The following is an 18,294-nucleotide window of genomic DNA, read 5'->3' as shown; positions in this document are numbered from 1 at the left end:
AGATCTGTACACCTTTTATGTAAAGGGCCAGAGAGTAAATAAATATTTTAGGTTTTGCTGGCCAAGAAGCAAAATCAAAGACATTATGTAGATACTTACACATGAGGAGAGAAAACACCTGACCCACCTAGTCCTAAGTGTCTGGGGCAGGCCATCTGGGATCCACTAGAATCACACTTGGACAAAAAGCTAGCGGCCTGAGGAAGAGGGTCCTGGTGGGCCAGGCTGGCAGGTGGGGGTAGTAGGGTAACGCAGGTCAGTTTCACTTCTTGTCCCAGCAACCCCTAGATCCTGGTGCACCCTTCTTTCCTCCCAAGAGCCTGGTCATCTCAATGGGGCAGCTTGCTGGAGGCTAAGCAACTCCTGAGTTGCTGACTGAAATTCCATGGCTGGGTGCCTGCTCATTGCTAACAGTCACCCCTGTGTAGTGACCACCAGTGCAGGTCTGGGGCAGCAATGCTGGGTGGTAAAGGGACACCCCAGCTTGGTCTCTGTGACTCACAGCACTAGCCACCTCGATTGGTACATGGGCTGCACAAAAGTGGGAGGCAGGCTAGGTGTAATGCACAGGCTGCAGTTCACTGGCCCCTACTCCAGTGCCTGTAAAGACCTCAGGCTGGGCGTGGTGGCTCACGCTGGTAATCCCAGCACTTTGGGAGGCCAAGGCAGGTGGATCACCTGAGGTCGGGAATTCGAAACCAGCCTGACCAACATGGAGAAACCCCGTCTTTACTAAAAAATACAAAATTAGCCAGGCACGGTGGCGCATGCCTGTAATCCCAGCTACTTGGGAGGGTGAGGCAGGAGAATCGCTTGAATCCAGGAGGAAAAGGTTGTGGTGAGCCGAGATCGCACGACTGCACTCCAGCCCAGGCAACAAGAGTGAAACTCAAACTCAAAAAAAAAAAAAAAAACCTCAAAGACAGGCTTGAAGGACAACCTTAAAGCATGCAAATAGCACAGAAATTCTTTTAATCAAAATAAAAGGTTTCATATTTGAATCCAGTGATTCTTTTCCACACTCAACATTATTTTCTTTCCTCCCCCATCTCTCTCTCACTCCTGTCACCCAGGCAAAAGTGCAGTGGCACAATCATGGCTCACTGCAGCCTCGACCTCCTGGGCTCAAGCGATCCTTCTGCCTTGAGCTCCCAAAGTGCTGGGATTACAGGCATGAGCCACTGTGCCTGGCCTCACAGTATTTTAAATAAGGTTATTCATAACACTTCACACCACCCCCTCCTTCCCTGAAGTTCATTATCAGTAGTAGCAAATGGAAATAGTGATTTTACTTAGCTTTTTCCTGAGCCATGGAAGTTTCACTCCTGGAAACAGAAAGCTTTAAAACTGAGACTGGTTAAACTGCATTACTTTTCTGAGAACTCGTTATTCTTCCTACCTGAGAGTTGAGAACTAGAAGCACGAGAGATGTGACTTGTCAATATATCTCACAATAAGAGATGAGATGCGGAGAGAGGGGAAGGATCTGCCGTCCCGGCATCTCCCCTTCGCAGAACCTACCCTCATATATCATGCTGTCTTCGTCAGTGACGTAGGCGTTGGCACCCCAGATCACCATCTTGTGGATGTAAGACGGATATTTTGCAGCAGCAATGAGTGCGGTTATGCCCCCATCACTCCACCCCAGCAGAGAAACCTTCTTAAACTTCAGCGCCTATGATCATACGACAAAATGCACGGCACGGGTTATTGCTCCTCTCTGTTAAAAGAAACTGAATCACTAATTATCAGAATCAATACAGGTGTGAGGCTGGAGTATCACTTAGTCAGAAAAGAAAAATCCTAGAGTCCACCGTTTGATGACATCATGTTTTCTCTTAATTACTTTTAGTGGAAATTGTCACAAAAACCTGAGCATATGGTATGGGTTTGAATTAGGAGGGAACTACATCTTCTGGTTGGATAAAAAGCTCAAGGAACTAGAATCAATGGAGACCAAGTACTTAAATATGACAAATACAGCATACGTGTGTATGCGTGTGCACGTGTGTGCATATGCATGCCTGAGCAAGGACCTTGAGAACAGTTCTGTAGATCAGAGAGGGGACCCTGAGCTCTGCTGGATGGAGTGAAGCAGGGTATCTGGTAAAGCAACTGTGGGAAGAACTGGCAAGAGCCAGGCTGTCAGAGAACAGCGTCATGGGGAGGTTGTGTGAATCCGCGGGTGAATCAGAGAGGGTCTGGACATGCGTTTGGCAGGGAAAATGGACAAAGATTACATCTTAGAGAGGCCGCCAAGAAAAAAGAATGGAATGACTGGAAAATTAAAGGTAAAGAATTGATATTACTCCAAGATATTTGCTGCCCGGACCATAAAATGGTGTAACTACTGTGGCACTATCCTGCAAAATGAACATCTGGAACTTCCATCACCTAGCAAATTGTCTCCTAAATTTGTATGAAATTCTCCCTGTGTGCCAGGAGCTCAGTCCAGGATGTCCACAACAATACTGTTTATAGTGGCAAAAAAATGAAAATGCCCACGAGCAACAGAATGTTCACTGCCTGCTATTTATAACAGCAGAAAAAGGCAACTTAAAAATTAAGTTAATTATCTACTATTAGAAAACTGGTGAAATAGGCCAGGTGTGGTGGCTCATGCCTGTAATCCCAGCACTTTGGGAGGCCAAGGTGGGTGGATCATGAGGTCAGGAGATCAAGACCATCCGGACTAACGCGATGAAACCCTGTTTCTACTAAAAATACAAAAATTAGCTGGGCATAGTGGCAGGTGCCTGTAATCCCAGCTACTCAGGAGGCTGAGGCAGGAGAATCGTTTGAACCCGGGAGGCGGAGGTTGCAGTGAGCCAAGATCGCGCCACCACACTCCAGCCTAGGTGACAGAGCGAGACTCTGTCTCAAAAAAAAAAAAAAAAGAAAATTGGTGAAATAAGATACAGTACATCCATACAATGGAATAATACGTGCCTATCATACAACTAGTATAAATGCATATTTATTGACATGAAAGTTATTTCCTTGAAATATTGTTCAACAAAAACAGTAAGTTAGAAAAACGTTAGGTGTAGTACGATGCCATCAATATGAAACTGCGTTTGTGATGTAATAAGACTGGCCAGAAAGCAGAGCCACCAAGATTTGGTAGTGTCTCTAGAGAGCTGGACTGTGGGCTATTTCTACTTTCTTCTTTATACCTATTTGAACTCTTGGGGTTTTCTATAGCAATCACATGGTATTATTTTGTAGAAAAATATAACAACAAAATTTAAACAAAATAAATGAAGACAGGCCCAGCCACCCTTCCTCCCCTGGCCCTTCCCTCAGAGACCTACCTTCATCAAATCAACAGCATCTTTTGCATCCCTTTCAAAAAAGTCTGCTGGGAAATCGCGATCTGGGGGCCTGGAATGTCCATAGCCTCGAGGATCCCAGGCGACCACCGTGAAGAGCTTCTTATTGAGGTTCTTGAGCTGAGGTCCAAAATCAGTCTCTCCACTTCCTAAAAACAGCCACTTGGTTACCCTCAGGTGATCGCTTTCACCTATCAAACACATTACAGTGAAAACAGAAGCAATAACAATCTTAAAAGCAAAGTAGTTTCTACTCAAAGTGGTCAGAATGTAATCAGGAAAGCAGCCTTGCAATGACTTAATCCATCCACTCGAAGAAAGGAGGCAGGCTGGCCGGGTGCGCCTGTAATCCTAGCACTTTGGGAGGCTGAGGCGGGCGGACTGCCTGAGCTCAGGAGTTCGAGACCGGCCTGGGCAACACGGTGAAACCCCATCTCTACTAAAATACAAAAAAAAAAAAAAAAAAAATGTAGCCGGGCGTGGCGCTGTGCGCCTGTAGTCCCAGCTACTCAGGAGGCTGAGGCAGGAGAATTGCTTGAACCCGGGAGGCGGAGGTTGCAGTGAGCCCAGATCGCGCCACTGCACTCCAGCCTGAGCACAGGGCAAGACTCAGTCTCCAAAAAAATAAAAAAGGGGCCGGGCGCGGTGGCTCACGCCTGTAATCCCAGCACTTTGGGAGGCCGGGGCGGGCGGATCGCTTGAACCAGGGAGGCAGAGGTTGCAGTGAACGGAGATTGCGCCACTGCACTCTACCCTGGTGACAAAGTGCGACTCTGTCCCTCCACCAAAAAAAAAAAAAAGGAGGCGGGCTTCCTTTCCCGGCGGAGCGCAGGCCTGCCTCCGACCTCCCCCTGGTGGCTATTTTGAGAAAGACAGAGGCCCTGGGTCTTCCTTTGGTTCTGTATTATTTCAGCACTTTTGAAACCTCTTTGGCTTAATCTTCCTTTTCTAAAGGAAAGAATTAATGAAACTGTATAGAAATTAATTCACAGATATGCTTCTGGGTTATCTTTTCTTCTTAAAACAATGACTTACACATGAGAGGGATCTCTATAATATCTGCAAAGAAATTTATGAGATTTGGTCCAAGTTATTCAAAGTAGAATTCTAAAATTCCAGATTTTTAATTTTTTTTTTTTTACTAAGCTAAAGTGAATAGCCTAAACATTTTATTTTGTAGTTATAATTAAAAACCAGGAAAACTAAACAAAAACACTGAAATGCAGAAGGGGTATGGAGGAAAGAAACCAAATCAGTTTCATCAGAACAGCATGAAACAGCCCATGCTAAAAGCTGAATTCTATTAGTGGGCCTGCAGGGAGCTTGGCCGCTAGTCCACAGCCCACCACGTGGTCCCTGTAGGTGTGGTGTGTTCACACCTACTGTGCACAGTGCAGAAGGCCACTCTCACAGAGCCCAGTCCAGGGGCCAGTCAGCATTTTATCAGTGAAGTCTGCTGATTTCTGAGGACTTCTACCTCAGGCCACAAATGACTACTAACCACTTGCCTGACAAACCATATTAGAAAATGTCTTTCAAGGTGGTGCAGGATCATTTAACATTGTCAAGGCCTATCATTTTTCCTGGCAAGATATATCTTTCTCAAGATCAAGTAAACCATTCAGAAAATTCAAGCCAAAACCAAATGAATAGATCTCCAGCCCACATCTGCTGCTGTGACCCATGAGGCTTCTCTTCTGCCTCTGACCTGGAGGGGTTCTGGCCACGGAAGTACCCTGAAGGAGGGGCAGGAGGTGAGAAGATGGGAAAAAAGAACAGTCTAAAAGACCAATTTCAGAAACAAGAAGGCATTTGCTCCCTGGCACACATGTACACATTTGAAGACCAGTGCCAAGAATATAAAACTTAAAAAAACATTTAAGGAATACATGTACATAGTTATCAGCATGTAACACCTGAGAGGCCTGTGGGGAGGGGAACTGGGTGCTGAGGATAGGACAGGAGAGAGAATCTCCTCTGGTCCATTTTTTTTAATATTGGAATCATGCTAATACTTTACATAAAAAAAAATTAAATTGGGGACAGGTGCTGTGGCTCATGCCTGTAATCCCAGCATTTTGGGAGGCCGGGACAAGTGGATCACCTGAGGTCAGCAGTTTGAGACCAGCCTGGACAACATGGTGAAACCTCGTCTCTACTAAAAATACAAAATTAGCCAGGCATGGTGGCGCACACCTGTCATCCCAGCTACTCAGGAGGCTGAGGCAGGAGAATCGCTTGAACCTGGGAGGTAGAGGTTGTGGTGAACCAAGATCGTGCCACTGGCTCCAGCCTGGGCAACAGTGAGACTCCCTCTCAAAAAAAAAAAAAAATTAAATTGGTAAGTTTTTAGCACCTGGACAATGACTGCAATACCGAAATAATGGAAAGCTAAGATAGGCAATGCTTTTACAGATAACTTTAGCTCCCCATCAGCCATGAGTCAGTGTCCCCGTTCATCAGGTTAAGGAAAACAAAGGTACCAAACACCATTTAGACACACGTGCAACAGTGCCACGATCCGCTGAGGCTCAGTCAAGTGGAACCTTCTTAGTACTTCACTTTTAGAAAGAAGCAAATCACAAAGAAATAAGTACAGTCAGCCTTCCTATCCGTGGGTTCTACATCTGTGGATTCAACCAACCTCGGAACAAAAATATTTCAGGAAAAAAATGGATGGTTGGGTCTGTACTGAACATGTACAGACGTTTTTCCTTGTCATTATTCCCTAAACAATACAAAATAACAATTATTTGCACAGCATTTACATTGCATGAGATATGGTAAGTAATCTAGAGATGACTTAAAGTATACAGGAGAACATGCGTAGCTTCCATGCAAACATTGAGCTATTTTATATCAGGGACTTGAGGATCCTCAGATTTTGGGATCTGAGGGCTTCCTGGATCCAGTCCCCCAGGAATACTGAGATTAAATATTAGGATTATTTAACTAAATCAAAAATAAAGCAACAATACTAACACCCTTAAAACCAGATTTCGGATGTACTGGAATCACTGCAAATTTTTCCCTTGAACTTTCTACATCTGAACTCCAGTTCTGCAAAATGAGATTGAGATCCAGTAGGCTTTATTATGGCCCATACATTGAGAGAGGGTAATATGCCAATCTAACTCTGATTTCTAAAAAGATTCAAACTGAGTTTTTTTTTCTTACCTCTTGTTTTAACGGAATATATTATCAACCACAACAAGTGATCAATTCACTCTAGTTTTAGCACTGAAAGTCCCACATCCTGGAAAATCCCCCAATGCCAGGCAAACTAGGATGACTGATTACCCACTCACCTTCCTCCTTTACCCCTTATTCCCACACCCCTTTCCTTGACCCCTGTCACCCTCCCAAATTATGGGCAACTGTGATTTCACAGAGTACTTGTATAGGAAAAACTGGGTACTTTACTAAAGGAATAAAAAATCCAATTCTGAACAGCAGTAGAAAGTTACCTACTTTTCTAAGTCATTTAAGTTTGATTGCAGCAAATATGAAAACATTTCAGAAAAGCACTAAAATTAATAATCAATATTTGGCATCTAGTATTGTGAAGGCATCATAGATTTTACAGCATGCAAAAATATTCCATTAAAAAGTGTCCAGACCTAACATCCCAGGAAGTAGCAGGACTGCGTGATCTCCCTCTCCAGTCTGCTGGTAATGCAGCTGAACGCCATTCACAGCCACTTTGGCAGAGGTTACCGAGGTGCTAGAAGAGAAAAAACACATCCCCACAGGGGGAAAGGGGAGATGGCAAGATTTCTTAGTTGATTCAAAATTCCAGCTAGACAGGAGGAATAAGTGTTAGTGTTCTACGCGCTGTAGGATGACTACGGCTAACAATAAGCGATAGTTTAAAATAGCTAGAAGGAAGATACTGAATGTTCCCAACACAAAGAAATGATAAATGTTTGAGATGATGGATATGCTAATTACACTGATCTGATCACTACACCTTGTATCTATCGAAACATCACTATCTACCCCATAAACAGGTACACTTATGTCAATTAAAAAATAAAATTTGAAAAATGTTTAAAAATCCACCCCCAGAGGAAAATCATTTAACAGCACGAATTTAATATGATAAAACTGTCTTTGTATATGAATGAGTCGCCTCCAGAACGCCTCTCAGTCTCCTTGGGTTATTCCGATTTTTCCAATTCTGAACAGTGACATGAGTTCGAATTTTCTTTACTAGACTGCCGATCTGAACTGTGCCCTCATGCTTGAATATGCTATTGTGCCCAGCCTGGGGCTCACCCTACAAAAACCCTAGGAGGCTTGCTCAATCAATGGCCACAGAGGCTCATGGCACACGCCGGTGAGCTGGAAGCTAAGGGTCCTCAAGTGCAGGCTGGCGTGGGGCTTGGTGCAGTGAAACGAGGGTGGACATCAGGGGCAGAGACTCTGGAGTCACTCGTCTGCACCTCAGCAGGCCCAGAGGACCTACCCAGACCTTCAGCAGCCTTGGTGACATTCCCAAAGATGAGACTGGTCCCAAGGTCTCGATCTCCAGGCTGTTCTTTAGCTGTAGGGTATCCTGTGTTGTCTGGCCTGCTGCAGGAGGGCCATAGTCAACAGTGCCCATCTGCACGGATAAATCCTGCTGTTTTTTAAAACGTTAAAATATGTCTGTGTCAACTGCTAAGTAGCCCTGTCCATAAGCCTCCATCTCAAGAGCCCTCCTTCCTGCCACTGACCCGCCTTGGCCTAAGACCTCCTAGGATCCAGCATCTAACTGGACCACACTTAGCACAGGGCAACGCCTCAGGACAGGCATAATGCCAGTGTCTGTGCTGCCTGAATTATGGGTGCCGTACAGGTGTTCTGATTAACCTCTCCTCAGCGGCTCTTCGAGGACAGCCAGACTGTCCTGGGATATATACGAGTGGGGCACACAGACGGCCCCTGCACCGGGAGCAGGCTCCATCAGCTTATCAGACAGATGACTGAGTGAAGCACAGGAGGGACATGATGGCAAGCCAGGACAGATGCCAGAAGGAGGCGCTCTCTTCTCCTGGTGGAGTGCCAATACAATGAAATCAACCACCATCTCCTTTTATTTTTATTTTTATTTATTTATTTTTTGAGATGGAGTCTCGCTCTGTCGCCCAGGCTGGAGTGCAGTGGCGCCATCTCGGCTCACTGCAAGTTCCGCCTCCCTGGTTCACACCATTCTCCTGCCTCAGCCTCCCAAGTAGCTGGGACTACAGGCACCCGCCATCACGCCCGGCTAATTTTTTTGTGTTTTTAGTAGAGACGGGGTTTCACCCTGTTAGCCAGGATGGTCTCAATCTCCTGACCTCGTGATCTGCCTGCCTCAGCCTCCCAAAGCGCTGGGATTACAGGCCTGGCCCATCTCCTTTTTCTTCTACATACTCCCTACCCCTACCTCTGCCCTTAGTCAAAGGATAACTGAAACACAGCCCTTTTGAAAAAATGAGGTCCTGTTTTATCTTTTGGTTTAATCTTATTTGCCAGTCTCAAGTAAAAAAGAAACAAACGTGGAAACAGATGTGTTGAATACAGGTACATCTAATCTTAACACACCATTTCTGGAAAAATAAAAGACAGAATTGGGTAGTAATAAGGTCTGACCAAACTATAAGCTCCTTATCTACAGAAATATTATTAAAGGGGCATCAATGAAGCCACCAAGCAATGGCAATACTGACCCTGCCATTTACTTATTATGATTACTGCCCTATTCCTCTGAGAAATTCATTTCTACAGTTAAGATAGCTTAGGATCGGCCGGGTGTGGTGGCTCACACCTGTAATCCCGATACTTTGGGCGGCCCAGGTGGGTGGATCACGAGGTCAGGATCACGAGGTCAGGAGATCAAGACCATCCTGCCCAACATGGTGAAACCCCATCTCTACTAAAAACACAAAAATTAGCCGGCCATGGTGGCAGGTACCTGTAATCCCAGCTACTCGGGAGGCTGAGGCCACGAGAATCGCTTAAACCTGGGAGGCAGCGGTTGCAGTGAGCGAGATCACAACACTGCACTCCAGCATGGGCAAAAGAGCGAGAGTCAGTCTCAAAAAAAAAAGAACTATATTGGTACAATCACAGTAACTTATTTCGATGCCTTTCTGCAGACAGGAAACTGGAAAAAATAATCATTTTCACTGTTAATTTATACAGCTGTAGCCAGTAACATGTTTTTCCATCTATCAAAATAGCCCTGACCATCTTATAATAATTCTAAAATTAAAGGAGCTAGTCAATTGCAATATGAAATTTTAAAAGCTGGTCAGATTTGCCCTCTTTTCTCCTTCTAAATCAAGTTTTCAAACTAAAAGTTTCTATGTTGGATCAAGTACAGTTCTAAACGCTGTGTATTTATCTAGTACTGACTTTATGAAAGTAGCCCATCAACAGTCAACTGCGCACATGCACTGTGTACGTTCGTTGTATACGTGTGTTTGCATGTGTGTAGGGATGTATGTAGAGAATAAAGTAAAACAAGCTTCATGCCGCTCTATCCACATTTCTGCCCAGTATCTCTTGGGACCAAGAGTATCCATTTTCAAGACAGAAGGTCAGAAATTAATCCAGTTTTTTTGTTATTGTTTTACCTGAAATGGGGGGACAGGTGGGAGGACAAAAGAGAATAAAGCAGATTCCTGGGCATCTCCACACATGTAGATCAGATCCTCTGGGAGTGAGGCCCAGGATTCTGAATTTTCAGTTCCCAACGTGATTCTTTTGCACATTAAGATCAGCAAGCAAAGAGAAGACTTAGGGCTCTCGGGGCCCGTGATTAAAGCCTTAGCGGTACTCAGGCTCAGGCTGATTTCTGACATAAGAGAAAGAAGAGATTATTGTCCTTATGCCCTTAGTGTGGACTCTGGACAGAGCAATGGACTAATGAGGGCGTTGGGATTCTAGTCCGTGCTCCGTCACGGGTGAGTCCATACTACAGGCAAATGTATCTCCCTGGGTCTCTCTGGTCTGCACACTGAAGGGGCTGCACTCTATAGCCCAAGCCTCCACGGCTCCAGACTCCTTGAACTGAGGCTGACCGAGGCGCATGCACGATCGAGGGGCTCGAGCACCAAGCGCGGCTGGCCCCCAGGATCGGGGTCTCGCGGCACAAAGGGCGACAGGGCAGCCAGGCCGCGCCCACGCCCCGTGCCCGCGCGCCGGGAACTCCTGCTGTCGGCACGCGCCCCTCCCGCCGCCCCTCGAGCGCGCCGATGCTGGGGATCCCCGGGGCGAGGTGGCCGCCATTACCCGAACGCGGCCGCGGGTCCGGCCCGTGGGACGTGGATCCCGGGCTTCAGCGCTGAGAGCAGCAGCCGCAGGCGCAACACGCCCCGGCCGCCCAGCACAGCCACCATGGTCACAGGTCGCGTAGCTGCCGGGAGCGCGCATGCGCTAAGACCAAGCGCGGTACCCGGCCCACTCTGCCCCGAAGCCACGCCCTCTGCTCCGCCCATCTCGCCTCTCCATCCTGCTCCGCCCTCTGCCCGCCCCGCCCCGAAGCCACGCCCTGCCGGGTGCTTTCCCATGGGCGACCGAAACTCGGCTCGTGGTTTCGCAGTCCTGGAACGGCCGGCACCCGCGTAGACCGTCCCCTCTCGGTGCTGGCTCTGGCTCCCGGGACGAGTGTCCCCGTCGGCGCTGCCCCGCCCTCGCTCGTCGCCTCAGCGACCATGGCTTTTCCAGGAGGCGAGGCCGCCAGCCATAGCGCCTTCGCTGCGTGGGCGTCCAGGCGGGGCTCCGGAGTGGGCGGGGCTCCGGAGTGGGCGGGGCTCCGGCTCTAGGCAGGCTGCTATGTTGGATCAAGTAAAGTTCTAAACGCTGTGCACCTATCTAGTACTGACTAGTACTAGGAAGTGTATTTGCTTTTCAGAGATGATGGGATCTAAATTTTGTTTATACCACTTCACACCCATTAGGATGGCTACTAGCAAAACCCCCAGAAATTAGTGTTGGTGAAGATGTAGAGAAATTGAAGCCCTTGTATATTGCTGTTGGGAATGTAAAATGGTGCAGCCACTGTGATGAACAATACTGCGGTTCCTCAACAAATCAGTTATATGATCCAGCATTTTCTTTTCTGGGTATATAACCCAAAAGAATTTAGAACAGGGTGTACAAGAAGAAATGTTTTTACACTCACGTTGACAGCGGCACTATTCACAATAGCCAAAAGGGTGGAAGCAATTTAAGTGTCCAAAAACAGATACATGGATAAGCAAAATGTTGTCTGTGCATGCAAGGGAACGTTTTTTAGCCTGAACAAAGAACGAAATTCTGACACTTGCTACTACATGGATGAACCTGGAGGACACTATGCTGAGGGAGGTAAGCCAGTCAAAAAAAGACAAATACTGTGTGATTCCACTTATATAATAAGGTACCTAGAGGAGTCAAACTTATAGGGACAGAAAATAGAATGGGGGTTGTTGAGGGCTGGTGGAAGGGGGAATGGAAAGTTGGTGTTTCATGGGGACAGAGTTTCAGTTTGGAGAGATGAAAAAGTCCTGGGGATGGATTTTGGTGATGCCTGCATTACATTGTGAGTGTACTTACTGCCACTGAACTACACACCTAAAAGTGGTTTAAGTGGTAAGTTTTATGTATGTTTTACCACAATTAATTTTTTTCTTTTGGCTGTATAATTGCAGCTTTATAAAGGTTATAGACATTATCTAATTGAAATCTCAGTGGAGAAAAAAAACAACTATTTCTTTTTAAGTCAATCGTTCTGCCTTAATTGGAAATAACTGGCAGATTTGTGGCTACTGTTGTAGCCTTGGCTTGAATAATTGGAGACAACAGCTTCTTTGCATATTGCATTTCTTTTCCTCCAAGAGACCTTTTTGGTGTAACAGTCAGTCCTGTGAGCACAGTGCTTGTAGGTGTTACACTCATAGAAATTTCTGTCACCTGCAGTGTCCTCACTGGCCCATTGGGCTTTCTTGAGTAGTAAAGGCAGTTTTGGCCTAAATACAGACTATGCAAAAGTTTTCATATTCTACTCTCAACATAAATCTATCACATTAATTCCTGCATAAAAGGAAAGAGACATATATAATGTTTGAGTTTAATATCATTTGACTTTCAGAAATCTTTGGTGAGGTCAGTATTTCCTTTTTTCCTGATATGTTGATTGGGGTTTCATCTCAGAAATGATAAAAATAGCTGTCTGTACAGTTTCAACACCAGTTACCCTTGTGCTAATAAAAAACGGTAGCACTGAGTTTTAGGTTATTGGTGTCACAATTTTTTTTTTTTTTTTTTGAGACGGAGTTTTGGTCTTGTTGCCCAGGCTGGAGTGCAATGGCGCAATCTCAGCTCACTGTAACCTCTGCCTCGCAGGTTCAAGCAATTCTCCTGCCTCAGCCTCCTGAGTAGCTGAGATTACAAGCACCCGCCACCATGCCCGGCTAATTTTTGTAATTTTAGTAGAGACGAGGTTTTGCCATGTTGGCCAGGCTGGTCTCAAACTCCTGACCTCAGGTGATCCACCCGCCTCAGCCTCCTAAAGTGCTAGGATTACAGGTGTGCGCCACCGCGTCCAGCGTGGTGTCACTATTTTTAAGTAACATACCTGACAACCAGTTCTTTATATATAGCAAGATTGTACAGTTTAAAAAAACTGCCATTTTTGTGCCAGGCACCTTACGATGCATCATATTTCTTTAATCTTCACATCAGCCTTCTGTGCTATTGCACTCTTCATTTATAGATGAGGCAACTGAGGCTAAGAAAGGTTAGGAAGCAAGCCCTAGGTAACACAGCTGAAAAGTAATTTTGAGCTGCTCAATTTCAGGACTCTATACTTGGATAATGACAGCGAAAGGTTAGGAAGCAAGGCCTGGGTAACACAGCTGAGAAGGGGCAGAGGGGAGTTTTGAGCCGCTCAATTTCAGGACTCTATACTTGGATAATGATGGCGAAAGGTTAGGAAGCAAGGCCTGGGTAACACAGCTGAGAAGGGGCAGAGGGGAGTTTTGGGCTCTCAATTTCAGGACTCTATACTTGGATGATGATGATTGCTATTATTATTGAGGCACGGTGTGATCACAGCTCCCCACAGCCTCAAACTCCTGGGCTCAAGTGATCCTCCCACCTTAGCCTCCCAAGAAGCTAGGACTACAGGCATACACCACCACACCTGGCTAGTATTTTTTAATGTTTTTGTGGAGATAGGGTCTTGCTGTATTGTCCACACTGGTCTCGAACTCATGGCCTCAAGCGATCCTCCCAGCTTGGCCTCCCAAAGTGCTGGGATTACAGGCATGAGCCACTATACCTGGTCGTATACTTGGATTATTACATATTGTAAAGATCACTGTAGTAGCATTAACCTTTCAGTGATTTCTCCGCAATCAGCTGCTTCTAAAATCTTGAATATTTACACTATTTATGCCTTTATTATAATTAGAAAACCCCTTCCCTTTCATAAATACCACACATTAAAATGTACATCAAAATGCTGCCTAAAATATTTTGTGATTTATTAAACATTTTATTCCTGAAACCCTAACCTCACGTGACAGACCCAAAGCAAAGATGATGATTGTAGCAACAAGTAGAAAATCTACCAAGCAGGACTGTGGGAGCTGGAAGTAGGTCTCCATTACCAGCAATAACCTAGGGTGTGAATATTTGTTTCCGAACCAAGTGTGGACAGTCTCGGTTCTCCTTTGCTGGTCTGTGTCGTCACTGGCTCTGCCCATTAACAGCAGTGTTCATGTGGAGCTTGGGCCTTGTATGTAACTCCTCACAGGCAAACTTGGTTCTTCTCACCATGGTGCTGAGAGAGTGGGGGTGAAGGGAAGGCCCCAGAGCCAGGCGCAGGGACAGCAGTGCTGCAGGCCTCTCATCCTGAGCGCCAAAATGCACTGGCAGGGAGGTGTTCTTACCATCAGCATCCCATCTGCTGCTTGGCAGCAGGAGGGTAAAAGGGGATTATGCTCAGGAAATGCGGCCTCAGTGGCAGAGGCACCATGGAGAATCCGCATCTGTCCCAGTGACACATCACATCAATAGCCTAAAGTTGTGGTATAAAATTTTATTTTAAAAAGTGTGTTAAAAAATGCCTTGCCCTCTTGCCTTTGAACATTAATTATTCAACCTCTTTGGAATCTAAGAGATTTGAGAACACCATTTGGATGGTGGTACAAGGAGCAAACAGAACTTACCCAGGCCCCTCCAGCAAAGCCTGGAGCCTCCCTCCATTCTCTCTTTTGGGCTGTAGGAGCCAAGGCTGCGTGGTGGCCAAGTAGTAACCGTACAGGTGCAGACAGGAGAGCCGAGGCTCATTACTTTACAGCAGTGCTCTTCTCAACCGGGGCAATTTTCCCCTTTCCTTGGACCATTTGACAATGTTTAGAGACTATTGTCACAACTGGGGGCGGGGGGGGGGGGAGAACAGTGCCCCTGGCATCTAGTAGGTGGGGGCAGGGATGCTGCTAAACATCCTACAAGGCACAGGACAGTCCCCACAACAGAGAATTACCCAGCCCGAGATGCCAACAGTGGCAAGGCTGAGACAGTCTGCTCTGCAGCCCCATTTCAGGGGTGTGTATGTGTCTGCTAGAGTTGAGGGGATTCACAATCAGAATCAACAACACTGTTATCAGCCCAAGACACCAGAATCTGTTCCGACAGCCAGATTGACCATCACCACACCCTTCTCGCCCTCCCTCTGGGGAGAGCTAAGCACACAGCCTTCCTTGTCGGTTTAGCAAAATGCCAGTGGAGACACTGAGCGGCCTACCCAGCTTCAGTCTTCTATTCTAGTTCTTTCATCCACCCCCAGGTTTCAGGTGGGCTTTGAAAGGTTAGGTGCTAGAGGCACAATTACCATACTCAGAAGCTGTCCTTTTTCACCACAGAAAAAATATGAAAATACTTTCACAGTACACAGAGTAAACCGAGGAAGCCACTCAACAGTATCAGCCCTGAGGTTCTGGTCTCACCCAGGGGTAGAGATCAGCATTTCCTGTTCCCTCTCCAGGGCACCCAGGCTGGGTGAAGGTACCAGAATGCCAGGAAATAACTTTAAAAGTCAATCAAGAATTTCTGTTGTAGTCACAGTTAGTAGCAATTCCTTGCAACAACTGCCTGGGAAATTCTGATGTTTCCCCCCTCCTTGGTACCCCTTTAAATCCATTCAGTTAATTTGAAAACTCAATATAAATTCAATTAATTAAAAAATAATCGATAATTTAATGGGCTGAAGACTGCACGTGGTTCTTAGAGCCTACAGTGACTGATAGAGTATTGAATATTAACATTAACGGACCCTGTGATGTGGCAGTGAGCTGCAGCTGTGATCCACGAAGTCTCTGAACAGGGCTTAGAATTTGACTGCACTTTGTTTTTAACAGGAGCCTACGTGAAGAAGAGAGCACACAATTTTAAAAGGTGATTTTATGTTCTCTGAGTTTTTCTTCTTGCTTCAACAAAACTCTAGGAAATGCCATAAGCTGAAAGAACATGACCTTCCTCAGACATCTCTTCTCTCCCTTTCCAAACACAACTAGGAGTCACTTTTTTATTGGTGCTACGCCATTAAGAGGTCTTCCTGCTTACGCTTTCCTCAGAGCGGATTGTTGGCTGGGCGCAGTGGCTCAGTGCCTGATATCCCAGCACTTTGGAAGGCCGAGGCGGGAGGATCACTTGAGTCCAGAAGTTTGAGACCAGCCTGGCAACAGAGTGAGACCCCTTTGCTGCAGATTTCTTTCCCCATTCTCCAGCTATGAAGTACAGGAAACAATATTTCTGCAGACACAGAACCCCTATCAGTGAGGACAGAATTCTGAATGCTCTGAGGCAGCCAACTTTCTGGGGTTATTCACTAAGTGAGGCGTCCACTTCAGCTGCCGTAGCCCATCCAGGGTTAGTTCTGGCTGACGTAAATCAAGCTGCTCAGAAGGTCGATCCTGGAACACTGGTGGAGCGCCTGGGCCAGCTTCCCCACTGTGGCTCCTTTAATGCCTTCCCTCATCACCCACTTTTGGAGCATCTGGTAAACCTTTTCTTTTAGTCCATCTCGCTCATAGTCATGGTCAATTTCATCAATCTGAGATTGTGTGAAGCCCAGTTTACGGGCACAGTTTTTCCAGTGCTTTCCCAGATTTTCCCTGATTGGGTCCAGATGTTTATCCGTCAGACTAGTGGTATTATCTGCCAAATGGGAAAGAGAAGAAGGTATCAAGCTAAAACCCATTCAAACATTCCGGCTTCCTGAATTGCTAAAAAACCCAAGTGAAATGAAGAGTACCAGAAGACAGTGAAAAAGATAACTTCTTAGTTATATAGCTGTTGATGCACCGGCAGACATTTCACATGCCTGCTAGCCCACATGGAGTCTTTATGTGAATTAGAATAGGGCATTCCCGGCCTGGCGTGGTGGCTCATGCCTATAATCCCAACACTTTGGGAGGCCAAGGCAGGAGGATCACTTGAACCCGGGAGTTCTAGACCAGTCCTGGGCAACACAGCAAGAACCTGTCTCTACCAAAAAAAAATTTTTTTTTTAATTAGCTGGGTATGGTGGCACATGCCTGTAGTCCCAGTTACTGAGGAGGCTGAGACAGGAGGATCACTTGAACTCAGGAGTTCGAGGCTGCAGTGAGCCACGATTGTGCCACTGTACTTCAGCCTGGGCCACAGAGCAGGATGTTGTCTCAAAAACAAAACAAAAAAGAATAAGGCATTCCTTCCTCCTAGTAGACACATCCCTGGGCCACAGCTGATGGCTCTGTGAACAAAACCCCTGTGTGGCTACGAGGTCGGGTGTTCTAGTCAATCTTAGCCAGTGACCCTGTTGGTATTCGACCTTCCTGGATGTAAAGGGAAAACCACCATTTTTGTTCCTTTTAGACATTCTCCACTTACATCTGGCCAGAGTTCAAGCTGCTCAACTCCTGACCACCACCCCAGCCCAACAGTTCACTTTCCTCTTACTTAATCAAGGAATTGTCCAGCAGGTGTGAACCCATTCAGTTACAAAGCCTTCCCTGTCTTTCAAGCGACGAGGTAACTATACTCTTCAAGGTCTGTTTTTGGACCCTTCCCCTCCTTTACTCCACCCCACTGCCGACCGACATTGCCTCTTCTCCAATAGCCATAACCTCTCTCCAATAGCCATAACCTCTCTCCTTCTACTGGTTCCTTCCCCCTTCATAAAAATAATAAAAGGAAACAAAAATGTACAACAACCACAACAAAAAAAATTCCTTAATCCCCACACTACCTCATTAAACAGAATATAAGGAAGAGAACATTTCATTCTTCCTTTCCACCTCTCTTCTTTCCTCAGCTCTCTGTGATGTGGCTCTCTCTCTATCCGTATCTTATAGATTGTCAGCAGTCCAAGAACTTCCCAAGATATTTTCCAAATTTTGTCAATATTTCTGTAGGGGGTAGATCCTGGGTTTCATTAGATTCTCACAGGTGCCCCTGACCATTCGCAAGTTCTGTTCTAGGTATTTTAAAAGCTGTCCTTCAAATGGGTTAGACCAGGGGTTGGCCAACTATGGCCTGTGGGCCAAATCTGACTCCTGCCAGCATTTGTAAATCAACTTTTATTGGAACACAGCCATGCTCATTCATGTACATATTGTCTGTGGTTGCTTTTGCACTACAATAAGAGAGGTGAGTAGTTCCAAGAGACCTCAAAGCCAGCAGGGCCCAACATTTACTATTGGTTCCTTTACAGAAAAAAAAAAAAAAGCGCCAATCCCATGGTTAATTAGAAAGCTGAGTTCTTAATCAAGTCGTTTTGGCCTCACGACTTTTTCCAGACTGTACTTTGGGATTAGCATTATGGGCTGCACCATAGAACCCTATAAGAGATAGCCCTCTTGATTTTATTACAGAAGTGCTGTGGAGGGCACAGTCTTCTATCTTTTACAGGATCTCCTTCGATGAGGGCCTGACACAGCTATTTCTTCCGGGTCTGAGAAGTAAT

General features: G+C 46.0%; 2 protein-coding genes across 17 annotated transcripts in view; both read right to left on the bottom strand.

The window, feature by feature from the left end:
- Positions 1 to 11,084, bottom strand: part of BPHL (biphenyl hydrolase like) — a 35,526-nt gene extending 24,442 nt beyond the window's left edge. For 2 of the 12 annotated variants that reach the window (XR_010157879.1, XR_010157880.1), the window contains exons 1-5: positions 10,593 to 10,727; positions 9,935 to 10,155; positions 6,953 to 7,056; positions 3,315 to 3,481; positions 1,522 to 1,675 (exon numbers count right to left, since the gene is read on the bottom strand). Coding sequence is in view for 6 of the 12 variants with exons in the window: in XM_009450407.5 (XP_009448682.2) it covers positions 1,522 to 1,675; positions 3,315 to 3,523; positions 6,953 to 7,056; positions 10,593 to 10,699 (574 nt within the window). In the remaining 6 variants the exon portion in view is untranslated. Of the gene's footprint in view, positions 1 to 1,521; positions 1,676 to 3,314; positions 3,524 to 6,952; positions 7,057 to 9,934; positions 10,156 to 10,592 lie in introns of all 12 variants that reach the window. The other 10 variants (XM_009450409.4, XM_063812756.1, XM_016954831.4 and 7 more) reach the window with 10 other exon arrangements.
- A 3,286-nt stretch (positions 11,085 to 14,370) lies between these two features.
- RIPK1 (receptor interacting serine/threonine kinase 1) overlaps positions 14,371 to 18,294 on the bottom strand; it is a 50,849-nt gene continuing 46,925 nt past the window's right edge. For all 5 annotated transcript variants that reach the window (XM_016954825.4, XM_016954826.4, XM_054685574.2 and 2 more), the window contains one exon: positions 14,371 to 16,505. In XM_016954825.4, the coding sequence (XP_016810314.1) occupies positions 16,219 to 16,505 (287 nt within the window). In that variant the 3' untranslated portion in view covers positions 14,371 to 16,218. The remainder of the gene's footprint in view (positions 16,506 to 18,294) is intronic.

This window comes from Pan troglodytes, chromosome 5 (assembly GCF_028858775.2).
Source record: "Pan troglodytes isolate AG18354 chromosome 5, NHGRI_mPanTro3-v2.0_pri, whole genome shotgun sequence".
NCBI lineage: Eukaryota > Metazoa > Chordata > Mammalia > Primates > Hominidae > Pan > Pan troglodytes.
The sequence above is the reverse complement of the archived record's forward strand: the minus strand, read 5'-3'. Positions and strand labels throughout refer to the sequence as shown.